Source organism: Cylas formicarius, unplaced genomic scaffold (genome assembly GCF_029955315.1).
Source record: "Cylas formicarius isolate icCylForm1 unplaced genomic scaffold, icCylForm1.1 PGA_scaffold_6__28_contigs__length_40554024, whole genome shotgun sequence".
Taxonomy (NCBI): Eukaryota; Metazoa; Arthropoda; class Insecta; order Coleoptera; family Brentidae; genus Cylas; species Cylas formicarius.
In genome coordinates, this window is record NW_026844347.1 from 10,594,320 (window position 1) to 10,612,402 (window position 18,083).

The 18,083-nt window shown below is 32.5% G+C and overlaps 2 protein-coding genes across 12 annotated transcripts in view; both read right to left on the bottom strand.

The window, feature by feature from the left end:
- LOC132702921 (serine/arginine repetitive matrix protein 2) overlaps window positions 1–3,232 on the bottom strand; it is a 32,043-nt gene extending 28,811 nt beyond the window's left edge. For 3 of the 4 annotated variants that reach the window (XM_060671786.1, XM_060671783.1, XM_060671787.1), the window contains exons 1-3: window positions 3,086–3,232; window positions 2,658–2,903; window positions 2,450–2,554 (exon numbers count right to left, since the gene is read on the bottom strand). In XM_060671786.1, coding sequence (XP_060527769.1) covers window positions 2,450–2,554; window positions 2,658–2,896 — 344 coding nt within the window. In that variant the 5' untranslated portion in view covers window positions 2,897–2,903; window positions 3,086–3,232. The other variant, XM_060671784.1, reaches the window with a different exon arrangement.
- A 916-nt stretch (window positions 3,233–4,148) lies between these two features.
- Window positions 4,149–18,083, bottom strand: part of LOC132703243 (death-associated protein kinase related-like) — a 188,520-nt gene continuing 174,585 nt past the window's right edge. For 4 of the 8 annotated variants that reach the window (XM_060672387.1, XM_060672390.1, XM_060672389.1 and 1 more), the window contains 4 exons: window positions 13,427–13,622; window positions 11,609–11,873; window positions 10,155–10,401; window positions 5,875–9,125 (listed from right to left, as the gene is read on the bottom strand). In XM_060672387.1, the coding sequence (XP_060528370.1) occupies window positions 8,774–9,125; window positions 10,155–10,401; window positions 11,609–11,873; window positions 13,427–13,622 (1,060 nt within the window). In that variant the 3' untranslated portion in view covers window positions 5,875–8,773. The other 4 variants (XR_009619041.1, XR_009619039.1, XR_009619038.1 and 1 more) reach the window with 4 other exon arrangements.

Sequence of the window (18,083 nt, forward strand, 5' to 3'; positions counted from 1 at the left end):
GAAGTCACTAATGTATGAAGTAGTTCATAGTCGAGGTTAATTATGGCAGAGGATTATTATTTCAGGCAGCCTTTCAATAAACGTGTGTCTAAATGCAGCACAGTGAATGGAAATCATTTTAAACATTTATTGCTGAATAGAAGCCTTTTTTTAATAATCGTTTTTTTATATACTATATATAATATAGTTTAAAAATAATTTTGTGGTTCCATAAAATTGTTTTCATTGAAGGCGAAGTTTTTTTGAGTATCTTGTAAAAATCTCTAAATAAATAATATTAAAAACGCTGTTAAGATCTGTACTACCATATTAGCTCAGTTCACTAACTAGGTGATTTTAAAATTGATTGAAAATTAGTACGTAATGATGTACTGAAAATTTCAAGTTCAAATTTCTCGAAAACATCGACTCCGGGCGAAATTTAGGCATGCGTTTTCTATGCAAAAAAGGTTTAAAAAGTGATATCTTAATTAAAAATCTGCATACTCTAAGGCGCAAAAAAGTAAGAAAGAATCAATTGCACGAAAAGTACCATACGTAGCGCCCTCTCAACTTTCCCCAAAATTGTTCACGGAAATGGATTTCTCATGTCAAAAACTCCAATTCGCCAAATTTTGTGCAAAAAGTTCATTTATTTTATTAAATTATTATTTAAAAACGTCAAAAATGAAATCGCAACTTTGACATAAAGTCTCTCGGTTAATATCAACTTTTGGATTAAGTAAACGTTAGTTAAATCATAATATTTTAACCTAAAGAATCTCCTATTTATTATTATTTATAGGATACACTGTATTAACAGAGAAAACAGGTATTCGAATAAATTGTATATATGCAGCTCTTTAATTTTTGGGGACACGTGGTCATATTTCCTTAAGTCAAACACAACAAACCTACAACAGTTGTTTTGTATTTTTTGAATGCGTTGACGATGAAAGAGTAAACATGGGTAATACAGTACGAGGCAATATGACAATGGGGATATACACACAGAGTTTTTAATACAGAGTAAGAATAAAGTAAGTTCCTTTACTTAAATATGAAATGCTCTCACTAAATCTTAATGAAGCGTCCACCGTTACCCCAATGTTTTTTAACCTAGTAGCAAACGACAAGGGTTCCCCATTTATTTCAAGATGCAACTATATTTTTAGTAAGTGCACTGCACAATCGGGTGCAAAGAGTAAGTAAGTAAATACAGGCAGCAGATCAAAATTAATATCCCCTTGCCCTCATCATAATGTAATAGATCAAAAAAGTTCACCAGTATCGTCAGCATATGACTGATATTGGCAAAACTGCGACGCGGTGCCCAAATAAAAGAAATACAGTAAAAATAAGAGTGGCCCCAAGATTAATCCTTGAGGCACCACTATTGCAATTTTACAGATAAAAGTGAATGTTCCGCACAATCAAAAAGATACAGAACGAGAATTTATTTGGTCGAGGCTGTGAATAATTCAATACGTCATATCCAACAAAACTGTTACCGGACGGAGCTCTGATTACTTTTAACAAATTCATAGATATCTAAGTTCAGAAATTCAGAAATTTGCTAATGTTCACGCCTCAATGAGGATAATATAAAATTACGAAGGTGATAATGTATCTGTCTCGATTTATTCAGTAGATCTTTGACAGTGAAAAAACGTCAAACGTCAGTATTTTTATCAAAAACGTTTACCCGTCGTTACGGGTCTCACAATTAGTGTGTGAGATTTTTTTTTGTTTTTTGATACGGTGCCTCGATTTGTTGATTGCCTTAAATTACTACTGCTCAAAGTTTTTCTGCAAAAGACCGGATAAAAGTAAGCCATCCCTTTCACGTTTTCTCTATGTTATATTTTCATTAAATTAACTTTAATAATAATCATATATATATATATATATATATATATATATATATATATATATATATATATATATATATATATATATATATATATATATATATATATATATATATATATATATATATATATATATATATATATATATATAACGTACCAACGATACCAAAGTTGTATCAAAACTACAGATTTCCAACTTGCCAAAGCCAAATTTTAGGTATCAACTAGAGTAACTTAGGGACGATTTTAGTGGTCTAGCAAACCAATGTCTCTTCCAACCAAAATTTTGCTGTTGTCTAGCATTTGGTGGTCAATAAAAATATTCTTCACATGCCTTGAATTTTTTGATTTTACACTGTCAATTAAGCAGAGGGCAACAAAAACCTGTTTTTAGATAAAAATCACTTAAATCAATTTAATTACTATTGAACATAAATTTTGCTAATAGTTGCCATTAAAAATCAACTTGACTATGTCAGCTATATTGCAAATCATAGGCGATCACAAAAAAACAAACCAAAACTAACCAAAACAAATGAGCAACATACTTTGGAATTAGTACATACAGTCTATAAATACAAGTAAAATTTTTCTCTTACCTTGGTCTACCCCAATAATCAACAGATTTGTCTAATTTTGTCCCTTGTTTCATTAATACATTCCTGTAGTTGTTCACTTTGTTTTGAACAGCTTCCTCACTAAATCTGTAACAAATAAACACATCACACTTATATAGAATACATAGATATCAGGTGCACACATTAACAAGTGAATATGGGTTAACACCAAAAATTGGAATTTACGTACCCTTGTTCTTCGAGTATTTCAGAAAATTCAGCACATTTGAGTTCAATTTTTCTTTTTCGCTCATGATCTAATATTTCTTTATTTGGTTGTCTATTATTTGCTGTGTCCAAAATCGCTAATTCTTGTTCAGTTTTGTAGGAGGTTGACTTAGCCTGAGGACGAACAGATGCCCAGTTCCTCTGTACATGACCATTAGTACCCGAACCCCTGGGGGTAGCTAATCCTATTCCGTTGTACATTTATAGACTAAAAATTCAAAAAAACTTAGTTACGTGCAATGGAAAATCCGCTAAAATTGAATTTTGCGTTTAAAACCAAATGTCAATTATAGTACGCCTTAAATAAGTATTGATTTATTCGAACTTTCAAACCCTAAATGTATGAACCTAAAATAGCACTACATTACCGACAAAAGTGAATTTATCTACCTTTCATTAAATTGCATACAAATAACAAAAAATAACTAGCATCTAGCATTCATAAAGCATTTCGTATAGCAAATCGTCAACATCCACCCCATAGATAAATTCAAAGCATAAATTAAGGTTGGAGTCTCATGAAGAAAAATGACATTTCTGACACGTTAGTAAATTGGTAACCATGAAAGGTCACAGACCAAAATAAATTGGATTTTACTTAGAAATCAATGGCCCAGAAAGTAAAACGAAAAAAAAACGAAGAGATGGGAATAATACTAAATTAGTCGGGCCCAACTGTATTAGTGAAACGCATCATTGAATTGAATAATACTAAATTCTGGATTTGTCCGTGGCATTGCACATGGCAGTTTAACCTTCGTTCGCTCCCGACAGAATCCGTTATAATCGTCCTTAATTTTTTTAAACTTATAAATCATTGTCGGCATCACTGTTTTTTCTTGTTCACGCCGGTATAGAGGCCCGGTTGGTCTGTGGGGGTAGCGGAGGAAGCCGTTTTTTGCTATCGGTTAAAGATACTTTTTTGTTGAAATCCATTTTGTATATGTTAATCAACCTGGAGGATGATGGATTGGTCCAGAGCCTTCTTTTAGGAAGGCATTGTTCAGGATTTTTGGATTCTGTTCACACTTGTCGTAAGCTGGCCGAATGACCTATTGTAATTGTGGCCATTAGAAGTAATTCCAATCCAATACTAAATTTCGTTTTATTACGTTATAGTTTATAGTGGACTACTTTCTTTGTGGCAGATTGTTTGCATCATTGGTTTGTGTTTGGTCACTTCAAGAATTATAAGGGTATTGTGAGAATAATCCTGAGATATAATTCGACGCGTTTGCTTCTATAAACTTATAGGTTTAACCTCGATGAAAAATATAATGTCGCAACCACTAAAGATGACTGTTAAAAGTGTATATATATATATATATATATATATATATATATATATATATATATATATATATATATATATGTATTGGTTTAAATAAATAGGATAGCAACATGTAATATGCTATGTATATTCTTTTATAGGTATTTATTATCATCCATAGCTTTTACTTTTTCACTCGCCGCTTCATTGGTGATTACTGAATCGAAAGGGTAAGGGTAAGGAGGTTAACGGAGATGAAATATATAGTCGTAACGTCTAAGGATAACTATTAAAACTGTAAATATATGTATTTAGTATAAATAAATGGGATATCAATATATAACATGCTGTGTGCATTCTTTTATAGGTATTTATTGTGATCCATAGCTTTTACCTTTTCACTCTCCGCTTCATTGGTGAATACTGTATCGTAACGATCGCCTAACGGCGATAAAAAATATAAATAAAGTCAGAACCTCTAAGGATAACTATTAAAAGTGTAAATATATGTATTTAGTATAAATAAATGGGATATGAATATATATGCTGTACATACATTCTTTTATAGGTATTTATTGTGATATATAGCTTTTACTTTTTCACTAGCCTCTTCATGGGTCTTTTCAAACGTGATTTATATAAATCGGCGTCTCCTTTGATGCGTTTTCATACACGTTGAAAACCTTTTTTTGTTGTCTTTATAAATTGATGCGAATCAGGAATCAACACAAATGTCCTGAAGAAGGTGAAGGCTTGGAGTGGGACTGCCAAAGAGATGGGAATCACACATTTACCCATACCTATGTCGCCTCGAGTTTGTTGTAATCGTCTCAAATCGTCAAAATTTGATGTTGACCTTGATAAGTATTATAAAAAAGCGATATTCATGAGGGCGCAGCTCCCTGTACGGACGGTGGTGTTCACCCAGTTCTTCCCACTGCTGGGTGAACCCAATACCGCTTCCTCCTATATAACTGCGTGAACGACGTAGTCAGTATCGCCGAACACCAAGCTGGAGGTCGTTCCATAAGGGCTGCGTTACAAAGTGTTCTGTATGCTTGAGCCTATAGATAAATCGTTTTTTTTGTCTCTAGAGTTATGGTTGAAACATGATGAAAATTGTTTAGGCCGCCTAACTGTGTATTTAAAATGTTCAAGGTATTTTTTTAGATATACCTAAAATATATGGTGCGGGGAGCAAAAAAAATGTATTTAGCAATCACAATTCCAGTAATAGTAGAAAAAAAACTTTAAACCAAATGTAATGGTCCAAAAAATCAATACATTTTACAATACACTCTATTAAATGTCCTTGAATGTTAAACGAAAGTTCTCTATTATTTCTGTGGATATGCCTGGCTCATTGTATTCTCTGCCGCAACTCAAAAAACGACAGAATTAGACGGCTTAAACAAAATTACCTTTTTTGACGAAAAATAAACATTCTTTCATATTTTCTTCACATTTCAATCACAACGACAGATACATTTAATTGCCAGCTAGAAAAAAAATGCTGGTTTGTGGTTTCCAGAAAAAAAATGTGTTCCATGAAAACAACGTTATTGCGTTTCCTGCAAGGAGCGGGCTGTGTAATTTACTGATATTTTACCAGTTCTAGCGCTTAACCTAGGCTCTCCTAAATACTGCAAAAAAAAACACTGGTCGCATAGCAAAGATACAAATATTACCAAAAGTCAATTCAATTTTTATTAAAATAAAAACTTTGATTCCTTCACTTAGTCTTTTTACCTCTTACGTAATACTGTTAAATTATTTAAATTCCAGTTGGAAAAGTATCACATTGTCCAGCGTTTGGTAAGCACAGATAAAATCCTGGGCCGCTTTGAGGGAATTATTACAGATCCATTATATATATCGTCCTCTAAGGAAGCGCGGCGTGATACTAAAACAGTATAAAAATAGCGTGAAAAAATGTAATATCTTGACAGTGACCAAGACAATAGTCCCAAACCGATGCATCTAAATTCTGAAACATTTTCCAAGCCATACACTAAACAAATGAAATAATCATATCAGAAGCACATAAAATCCCCAAATACCTTTTTTATAGCTCAATATAAGCAGAGAGAAAGTACCTCAACAAAATGGGCTGTTAGAGATTTTAAACCTTAATTGCATAATACAATTTGTCTTGAAAAAAATGTATGTACAGGCACTACGTAATTTGGGAGCACATTTCTTAAACCCCAGTTTTCGATAAGATATATGTACAAAAGTACTTGATTACTGAGATGTAGGCTGTTGAATTTCTCATCACATCACTAAAGAGATTGTTATGAAACCAAATGAAAATTGAGTCGTATTAAATTCGATCTTGTATTTGTTATTCTGTTGTTGTTGTTGGGTGGATAGAGCAGAAAATTATTTTAAAATTGGACCATTTAAGGATATTATTATTATATTATATTATTATTAGTGTAAGACCAAGTTTAAACATACTAGCTTTATTTCTCAGCTCTTTTCCCTAGGGAAGGAATTTAGTCCTAATGTCCAACGTTGGCCAGGCGGATTGGAAGATGTTTTTCACAACACAAACACCCTAGGCTCGCGGTGGCAATTTAACCCACAACCTCTTTCAAGACGCCAGGCCAACCCAGCCATCCTCCATCCCCAAATACTTGCCTATTTCTACACAATTGAGAAAGCCAACAATAACCTTGGACCAAGGTCAAACATTTAACACCTTCTGTATTAAAGCATAGGTAATCAAGGGAATTTCATTTACTCAAAATTGAACGGGAAATAATTTTTATACAAAAAGGAGTGGCTTATACATTTTTACTTCAAAAACTTTTTGTTCCAGAAATATTTATATTAGAAAACTGACAAAATCACACCTTAAAATATGTGCTCCCAATTTATGGACACTCAGTGCACTGTTTTAAATACTTCCTATCCCTTCCACGTCGTTAAAACCCTACTGCCACTAAAGGAGTGGGGAGAAGAGTTTGCTTTAGTTCATAATCTCTATAGAGGCAAAGTTAAGCTATTGCTTGCGGCAAGGCTTTTAAGCACTTTGTGAATGAATTTGTCCGTCGTCGCTTTTAGATGTCTTCGGTGGAACAGACGACGAAACACAAACAAATGGGCTGATACGTGCAGCGTTGACAGGAAATAAAAAGCGGATGGCAAAAAAAATCAACTTTTATTTAGGTACACACCATTCAAAATTAAAAAAAGCAACAAAAACATAAATTACCGCTTATGTAAAAACTAAATCTGTACAAGAAACCCGACATACAAAGCACGAACATATGATTCACTGAATTTTGTGCTCCATGAGGGTGTAAATACAACTCAAGACGTTTATGTACTTCCAAACAACAAATTGCAAAACCGATGTCGTTCTGCATAAATGAATAATAAGATATACGTACCAGGAAAAAAAATTAGGTACCATGTGTTTGTAATACACTATATTTGTGGTGACATCCAAACAAAAGCATTTGCCTATAAGTTTTACGGGTATTTCAGTTTTTGTGCGTTTTTTAATTATTATAGAATATTTAACGCACTTTGTGATTATCTACCAATATATACAATTATTACTGTGTAACTATCAAAACTGAAAATGAAAAAACGAATTAGTTTAACTTTTCTCACTCGTGGCATTTAAGTGTAAAAATAAAAAGACTTGAAAATTTTAAAAGCCACATTTGATAATTGTATTGAATTTGCGTTATTAGGGTCAAGCAATATTAGAGCTCAATTAGATTCTGCTTCTTGGGTAAATATATAGAAACATAATGAAAATGTGTCAAAGAACAGAGATATATTTTATCAAACATTATGAATTGTATTCAATTTTGTTGAGCGAAAATTCCGAGAATCCCGGGATATATATTTTTAAATTTTCAAAGAAATTCAGAAAAAATAATTGACCAAATTAATAATTCTCCATTTTTGGGTCCGGTAAGATTTTTGCAAGAATTGCAGAACACCTTAAAGTTGATCCCTATGAGCCGCCACTGGAGTTAAAGCATTTTATTAATAACGGAAATAAAACCTATAATATTAAAAAAACTGCATGTTTAGCTTTGACAAATTGTGAAGTGTTGGATACTAATTATTCAGACACTGATCAATTCTAGTAATTAATTAGCTGAAAATTTATTGGGCCTATTAATACATAGTGATAAATGACCACAAATATGGTTAAATAGTCTCCGATAATAAAAAATCACGCACAGACTGAAATAATCCTATAAACTTATTTTGCAAATCCGTTTGTTTATATCCCAAACTTTGACAGCTGACGTCACACTGATATAACGTATTAGGACGCCGCTAGAAGCTTTTTACCTACAGAGTGAAGCATCATTGTCAAGTTTCAATTCCTAATCAGCAGTTCCTGCATTAAGTTTTACCTTATCCTAGATACTAATTAGCTGTAACCAGGTAAACCTAATTTCAACAAAATCTGTTTATGTAAAACAACAACGCTGTGTTGGAGGAGATTATACAACTATTATCGCTTTATTCCTGCGGCTTTTGTAGTTGTATATAATTTAGCGTAATATGATATGAGCGATTCATCGCGATATGGCAGGGTAATTTTGGCGGGAGCGCGAGAGAAAAAAAATTGGAATACCTCATTAAACAATAATACTGACAAAGTTTTCGGCAACTTCTTTCTCTCTCCCCACTACCGTTGCAACGGCGCCCACCATTTATATGTATAATCGATTAGGTACAGAGAAAATGGTTTACTTGGACCTACTCTCTTGACAAACATCTTTCAATTTATCGATTGAATGTACATGGTGAAAGTTGGAAATATAACCGAGCTAACATAGGATGCCTCTATCGATTGTAATATTAGTTTTAGACACTGGCGCGTGTGTTATATGACGGCACGTCGTACCACACTGAGGACATAGGCAGTTAGCGGAGACTGTGTACGTACGAACGGCCGCGTCTGTGAATGATCCGTTGATGGTGTTCCGCTTGTGTTGAAAGTCTTTTGGTAGGGATTTTGGGGCATCTGATATGCAGGAGAAGCTCTTCCGTTGGCTTATCGGGGTCGCTTTGGGTGATATATTTAACAATTCTGAGGACTTCATTGGTAAGGTAGGTACTAAGTTCGTTTTCAATGATATCCAGGGATGGTCCAGCAGTTCATGTACTGAGGGCCTCTTCCTAGAATTGAGAAAAATAATCGTTTAATGCCGATACGATACGATACGATTTAATAATAATAATAGCCATAAATAAAATAATAATAATAATAATAATAGTAATAACAAAAAAAAATAACAATAATAATCTATTAATATATAAAAATAGTATATAAGAAAAGAAAAAAATAGGGTTCAACTGCCCAGCAACGAAAAGTCTTTTTGTTGTTGTAGGAGGCAAAATTCTAAGACCAAGAGTCATCTAATAAAGAGTAACGTTTTATAAGAGGAAGGGGATATAATCTATTTACGCTTAAGGCCAAATTATGAGCATCATATCTAAATTTAATTATGGTCATACAGTCGTCATGAATAAATTGGCATAATACAAAATATGAAAAGTAGCATGAACGGGATCAACCCCAGTACGCAAACTAGTGCATTAAAGTCATAGCGCACGTACCTAAATTTCAAGGAGTAACCTATAAAATGAATGATTTAATGAGGCGTTTTTAGAAAATTGTTGCAACCAAGACCTAGATTCAATTTTTTCTCAAATTTCATTTCGTTTAATTAAATGACATAATATTCAGGAGTTATAAGCATATAATAAGATCATTTGGTTATTTGAGTCCTATCAGACAGAGAATCCTCAAGCCAGGCCCCTACAACATCAGATGATTTGGAACAGCCGAGTATTACCTTTAAGATGAAATTAATGACTTTCGTGTTACTAGTGTATGATTTTTTTTTCAGAAGAATTTTGTTCTTAGGAAATTTGTCTACCACATTGTCGCTAATAACTGTACGCAGAAATAGCTTTGAAAAAGAGGTAAATTGACTGTAAATCATAAAAATAAACTAATTTATCTGTCAATGTTAGTATCAATGTCAACTGTCAAATTGATGTCAGTGGGGTTAGAACAAAAGCACTTTTGACTCCAATTAATAAAAAGTATAAAAACTGGTGAAAATGTCTTTTTTTTGTGCTTCGTTAAATCTAACAAAAAAAAAGTTAGTTCTGCGGAGTCAATTGTTTCATCATATTTACCTGGGATCCACTATAAGGGCGGTCTTAATAAAGTCTATAGCTGCGCTGGATACATCATCGAAGTGTTCAGGTTCGAAAGACAATGCGCATTTTGAAATGTTGAGGAAGGTCTGCTGCTTATCGTCCGCCCCAAATGGACTGAAGCCTGATAACAGCACATAGGCTAACACGCCTATAGACCAAATATCTGTGGATAGGCTAATGGGCTCGTAACTAAGCACTTCGGGTGCTACATAATCTACAGTACCTGGAAAATAAAATAAAAGCATTCTAATTTAATAATTTTTTGTTGTATATGGATTAAGAATAATTGGAAGAAATTATCGATTATCAATCTGGTCATTTTTGAACAATGTAGGAGAGGCCGTTTTCTATGTTCTTTTCGAAGTAAAACATAATTATTTTAAAGCAAGTTTTAAAAAATTACTTGTTGTTTTATATGGGAATTTACAGTATTGTGGTCATGCACCACATCCACTGAGTTGAAAGTTTTAGACAATCTTGGTAGTTCGGTTATGTAGTCACTTTTCTTATGAAAAAGTAAACATTATATAGCATACATTAGCACATAGACAAGTTTATTTTGACTAGTAATAAATTGTGTAATTTATGTAAAAAGTTAGTGTTACATAAAGAAAAATAACACGTTTTGCAGTTGAAATAGCTACACATTTTTGAAAAACGAATAGCAAGTCTAATGAAATTCTTCAAAGGCATACATACAATGTTTCATAAGAAAGATTTGTGAGTTTCGGAAGAAAACTGACAAGTGGGTCCATGTCCCTAAAACTAAGTAAAAACTGTTCAAAATGTGCTCTTCGAAACACCAAAGCCTCAAACCATTTACTTATTCATGGACCATTTTAAATTAAAGTTGTGACTCTAATACTAGTGCAGGCAGTTATTTGCTTTCCTTTTCATAGCAAGAGACCGAGTCGAAACGAACGAATAAATGTATATATTTAGTAAATTGTATAAATAAAAGAACAAATAAAATGTTTTTTTAGATTTTTTTGGTTTCAGTTCCATTGAACGTCGAAGAAGATTCTATTTAAAAAAGGGTAGCGTTTCATCTGAAATATCTTCTTCAGTTGTTTTTTGTTGGCAGTTTTCAATATATCCTTTTGACGTTTTGGAAAATACGTTCAGATATAAATAATTTCCATATAGCGCGAAATGTAAAATGTTCGTACGAGTGATTAACCGCAAATAAATTAGTATACAGTATGCAAGAATTCCAGGGAATTCTAAACGATTTTCTGCTTAATTGCGACAAATTTTAAGGAATTCTAAATATACCCAAAGGATCGTGACGAATTCCAGGGAATTCCGAGTAATTATAAATTTAAAAGGAATTACTCTTCGCTATGCGATTTAATCTTCGTTTTCCTATGAAAATTTTCTTGGTGTCACTGTGACGCACGCAATTTGAAAAAATATGTATGTCAACTCACCTAATATTTCTCGTACTGTAACGCCGGGCTGTAACACTTTGGATATACCAAAATCGCACAATTTGATGTCGTCGCAGCGATCGGTCACGGATAACAACAGATTCTGGGGCTTGAGATCTAGATGAGCAATGTTTCTGTCATGTAAAAACGATACACCCTCCAGAATCTGTTTCATCGCTTTGCGTGCTTCGATCTCTCCCAAGCATTGGCCGCCGTCCAGGATGTGTTGGAGTTCGCCGCCTGCGGCCAATTCCAAAACTAAAACCTGGAACAGCAAGTAACGAAATGTTTATAATGTAATGTAATACGTCTGTTTACAAATAACCATATTTTTTTTATTTCGAAGAAAAATAAACAATTTATAGTTAGTTTTGGTTAGTTAAACTGAAATTTGTCTAAATGCAGTAAAGTAGATAACTTTTGTTAAATATTTATTATTTTTGGGCCACAAGCCAAACGTATGCTTTTATAAATGGAATGCGTGTGCTAACTATACAGTTTGTAATAAATAAATGACAATTTTGTCAAATGAAATTCATTATTAACAGTGTATGATAAGAAACAAAAGTAAATGTAAATGTCGACTTTTGGATCGACTTTTGCTTTGTAAAAAAATTATTTCAATTATCAATCAATTTATATCAATTTACCAATGTATTGATCTATTCGCAATAATTTATTAGCGAAAAAACAAGAAATTCACAAAGCATCTTTTTTGGTATAACATCTTCTGCGCTCAATACGTATGCTTCTATATTTGAAGAAAGTAATTTGAAATCGATTGGTTTTATTCTGCGTTAGAAAAAAATTCTCGTTTATTACGGTTGTTCTTCGAAAAGTACATTTAAAAATACTAAAACCAATGAAATCGGCGGCTACATATAGTCTCTCAAGTATCAGTCTGTTTCTTTAAGGCAACGAAACAACAATTGCAACAGGCAATGTTCTCAAAGAGACATTGGAAAAAGAATATAAAATTAAATAACGCAGCTAGTAAAGCTTTCGAGGTGTTACCCCGAAATTTCGATCAAAATTAAAAAAAAAAGTATTTCACAATGTTGTTCAATTATCATGTACAAGATGGTTATGCAGATATAATGTAATTAATATTATAACTGAACAATATAAAGGACTGAAAGTTTATTTTAATGCAATTGTTCATACCGAAAAATCAAATACAACTCTTTTGTTAAGAAAAGTTTTAATTTAAGGTATAGGTTCCATTTTTATTATTTTGTATCTTGTAACATTTTTTTGACTTACGAAAGAAAAGTATTTTACCTTGGTAAATTATGTTTAATTGAATTAACATCGATCAATTTGGAATGACGTCATGACGGAGGGTGACAAACAAAGCATTGTGTGATTTAAATTCATATGGTTAAGTTTTACTTTTTTTTTTGGAAAAATGCCAATGTTTTGGGCTATTGTGGTTTGTTGGAGTGCGTCTATGGAAGACAAAGATCAACCTCGAGAATTCCGTTTTTTTTTTTCGTAAGGATGTTTTATTTTGACACTAAGGGTCTTATAATAACCACCTAACTTCATACATCAAAATTATCTAAAAAAAAAAACAAACAGATTAGTACAAAAATAACTTCTAAACAAATTCTTGTTCTTATCTAAGAAAACTGGCCGCTCATGAGTTCAAAATGATTCTAAATAGTCAACGGGTATAAATAGAGACGTTATATAAATTAGTTTTATACTGAATCGCAGCGTATAAATAGTGTTAAGTTATACACTCTGTTTATCGAACCAGAACAATGTTTGAAAAATTAATAACTTTGAGTAAGAGAATTTGCAAATTTCACTTACCATTTCTGTGGAAGACTCGTATACTTCGTGGAGACGAATAACACGGCTAGTGGCCGAGCACTGCATCAATACGGCTATTTCGTGTATAATTTCTTTCATTTGATCTTGATTTCGACGTCGCTTTTTCACAAATTTCGCGGCGTAGTGCGTTCCCGTTTTCTTGTGTACTGCACGGCATACTGTTGCGTATTTTCCCCTAAACAAAAAAATACTAGAAATAAGTTTTGTTCTTCTCAAGGTGTTTCAAAACTCAAAATGCAAAGATTTTATTTAATAAGCGCATAGTGGAAAAGTTCGTTTTTTATTAATTACTTAAAAACCTGAAATAAATTTCAGTCCAATAGCAGTTGAAAAAGATAGGCAAATAAGAACCAAATTTTATGAAAATTGGCTTTTAGTAATTAATAAAAAAAATACCGCTTTTCTATAACCTTTAATACTCTGGATCTTGAAAACGCAGCAACTTAAGACGTATATTTATATGAAAAAACTGACTGTTTTTTGAATGTAAAATCTATGTACTAAACTCCGAAACACTCTGTATATTTCTCATACACTCTATTCTATATCTGAATAGATTTTTAAACAGAAATATATTTCACAATACCCCATTTTTAACTAAATTAAAATTAAAATTAAATAAATTAATATATTACTCAAGAGACACCTTCACGTATACAATGGTACCTATCTTATTGACAAGCCGTTATTAGGACACTATTTTCAGTAAGTGTAGTTATATTCTCATGAATAATTAGTGTTGGGACTAGTCCATCGACCACTTCTTAATTGACTAGTCAAATTCGATCAAAATGTTTTAAATAATATCTTGCAATTGTACTGTGAAATCTATCATTATTTAATAATATTATATATATAATAATAATAAATGCGATTGTCATGTCCAATTTACCTATAAACCTCTTCAAGGCTTAACCGAATACAACACTTGGAGATTCTAGAAATCTCAATAAAAATTTCGACTCCATTTACAGTTCTTAAAACGACGCAATGACGACCTAACGCACAATATAAATAATAAATAAATATAAACTTCCTTGTATTAATAAAATTATTTCGGTTAATTGACCGGTCATTTCACTGGTCAATTTACACAAAAAAAATTGTACCGGTCAATTTCACAACGCTAGTAATAATGCTCACCTATTAATAATAAATTTAGACTAACTCTAACTTTTTACTTTTAATTTTTAATTTTTTATTTTCGCCTAAAAAGTTATCAACAATTTGTTGTTCAAAACTCTACATTATTTGAAATTCGACTTAAAGTTTAGATTCGATTTTTGAAACCAATCGGCAAAATCTAACAAACAGACTTTGAGGCAGAAAAAATATTTATACTAATTTCAAATAATACACAGAGGGTATTATTAAATCTGAAAATCAACCTGTCGAAATTTGATATTTACCAAAATTTGTTAATATTATTGAGCAAATTTTCACTTCACCTATGGGAGACGCCGTAAGTAAAGCAAAAATGTACAAGAAAACACTGTACCTTGTAATAAGGGCATTTTTTTCATATTTGCTAATTTTGATCAACCTGTATATAAGCGGAATATAATTTCCATTTGTGTTTGATGTTTAAAGATAAACATTAAGGCTAATAAGGTATATAAAAAATAACTGTATCTTATAAACTTATCTAAAACATTTGTGTTTTATAATAACCATTTAATTTGAATGAAAGAAAATAAAATATTATGCAACACGTTTGGCAAAACGCCACATTAGTTACGAGTTTCGTGAAATTATCAACGTGAGCCAGAATACATTCACTTAGTGACGTCATCAGCAAAATTGACAAACGTTAAAATACTATGGTTAAAATCTACCGAAAAAATCCGATCGCTTCAAGCCCAAACGAAATTTCCAAAAAATCATATCTAAGTAAAGATATCGACGAAAACCAAAAAACGAAAAAGTCAATAAAAGTAGCTTGACAATTAAAGGGCAACAATTGGATCTCTATCACTCTATCCCCCTCTAAATTTTAGCTCAACATTTATACTTGTATATTAATTGCACCTATATTCATGCAATTGCAGATGAATTTACCGATAATATAAAACAAAAGGAACTAAATTTACTGACTTTACCGAGGCAGCTGACTCAAAGTCTGCTATACAGCCGCAAATTACGAGCCCTTAGACAAAAAAAGAAGATTTAAACCGATTCCTCGAGCACCAGTTTTCGCGATGTTTGCGGTGCGAGGTTACGTTCTTTATCGCCCGTTAATGTCTCCATTTGAACCAGGCCGTTTCCGAGAAACGATATCGGCCACGGTTTATTATTCAATTAACGTCCGTCGCGCGTCTTCTTTCTCGGAACTGCGCGTCATTCCCGTATACGCCACCTTCCATTTTTCTACACCACTGGCCGGTCAAAGACGTAAGTGTAGTATGGATTCCGAGAGGTGATCGAATGTCATATGGCCAAGGCCATTAAAGGCCGACCGAAGTCTGCGAAAGAGGAAGCTTAATATCGAACACAAAGTGACGGGATTGGCAAGAAGCCAACGGGCGCGGCGTTGCCAATTCGTTGGAAACTTAGCCGAAAAGCACGACTGCTTCTTACTACTCATTTATTTATTTTTGCACGGATGGAGAGTCACAAAATTAAAGAAGTATAACATAAACTGTGAAAGGAGATTTCAAACAAATTTATTAAATGGAATTCTTAAGTAAGGTTAACATTACGTTATATTAAATCGAAGAAAATCATTTTTAAGGTAAATTTGCGTGATTTATATTGCCATACAGCGAATAAATACATAAAAAATGTAAAAATTTCATTTTTCTGACGACATTTTGAAAATTCTCTGGTAACCAAATGTAATTATTATACGTTGCAACTTGTCTGTTAATTCTCGTTAAAAATCAGTGGTTAGGGTCAAAAAGGGTAACTTGTGTATTTGCTGCGTGTTACTAGTTAAGAAATGCTGAAGGTATCATACGACTTGTGTGTAATTCTTTTCCAAATTAAAATGCCGGCGATAAAAGAACATCTCTGGTAAGAAACCAGTATATATTTTGCTGTAATTTTTTGACAAAATTACGTGAAATTACAATTGCAACATAGGTTGTCAAACAATAATTTTATGTAAAATTAGTAAATAGTTTTAACAGGGTGGCCTGCGCCTCCACCTAAGTGTTGACATTCTGTAACTCTTTGTGGCATGCTGCGATCCAGTTGATTGATTCAACCGATCATATCCTATATATGTTAGTAGACCATAAATGTGATTTATTAGGATTATTTAGGATTGAGGTTTACGTTTCGGTCTAAAAAACTGGAGGTGACCTGTTTCATTCAAAATTTATATTTCTTCAGGTCTTGTCAATTTTGTATTGAAGCATATGGAGAAAGAAATGACATTTAGCCGTATTTAGCTGTATTCCGTCCAAAGCAGTGGCTAGTCTCTCCAAGCTTGGCGGCAGAAGAAAACTACGTTTGATACCTTGAAATCTATATAGACAGAATCAATCTCTCCACCACCCTCCAAGGACTCGACCAGACAATCAATATATGAAATCAAACAAACGAAAAATATAGATTTATGTGCACTAGAAAATAATACAAAATGAAATGAAAAGTTATTATAGTCAGGTGTTTGCTGAAGATGCAGAAATCAATATTAAAACAACTGTCCTCCAATGTTAGGCGGTATAGCAAAGACATAGAAACATTATTTGAAGTTGTTGAAACTAAAAACAGAAAAAATAATACCGGCTTACAAAAAAGGTGCACAAGATGGTTTCTCTTAGTAGTACAGTGTATGAGCAAGTGTATAAATTCCGAATATGGGATTAAAATAAATATAAACAATAAAATATAATAATAAAAATAAATCTTTGTTTTCATCAACCTACAAAAAACAATCGACACTGTCTATTATAATGACACAAAGTTGACAAAATTTGAGAAAATAGGGTTTCGAAGTATATGATAATTTGTTTTGCATGTATATGAATTAATGAATGAAAGCTTATATAAGAAGTACAGTAATTTTTTAAAATGGAAGGACAAAAAACTTTGGAGCAACTTAAAGAGCCATCCGATTGGTTGAAGGCAACCTTCATACTTAATACGCAAAAAGGCTAACTCCTCAACCTGTGATAATCACTCAATAGAATTTAAAAAAATATATGATTTCCCCGTCCAATTTGGATTTAGTAATGGTATTGGTGCGAGAGAAGCATTGTTTTCTCTAACCCAGAGGTGTAGAGATATTGAATGTGGACGTATTGAGTGTTTTGACCACTGTTGTAAAGCTCTTGATAATGTTTACCACCACAAACTAATAGAAATCCTAAAATCCAGTGAACTGTACTGGAATCAAATAGTTGAAATCAACATTGATCAGAATATATCTGAACAAAACAAAAATTAATTGTTTAATATATTCTGAAGAAACAATTAGAGAAGCACTTGACGAAGAATCAAAAGAAATTAAAATAAACGGAAACCCAATAACTAACATTAGATATGAGGATGACACTGTAATACTATCTGCGAACTTAATGGAATTACATATGATAAACCGTATCACGCACCACTGCGAACCTATTGGTCTGCAAATAAACACCTCTAAGACCAAACTGTTTTTTTCCAAAATACGTGGAAACGCGTCACT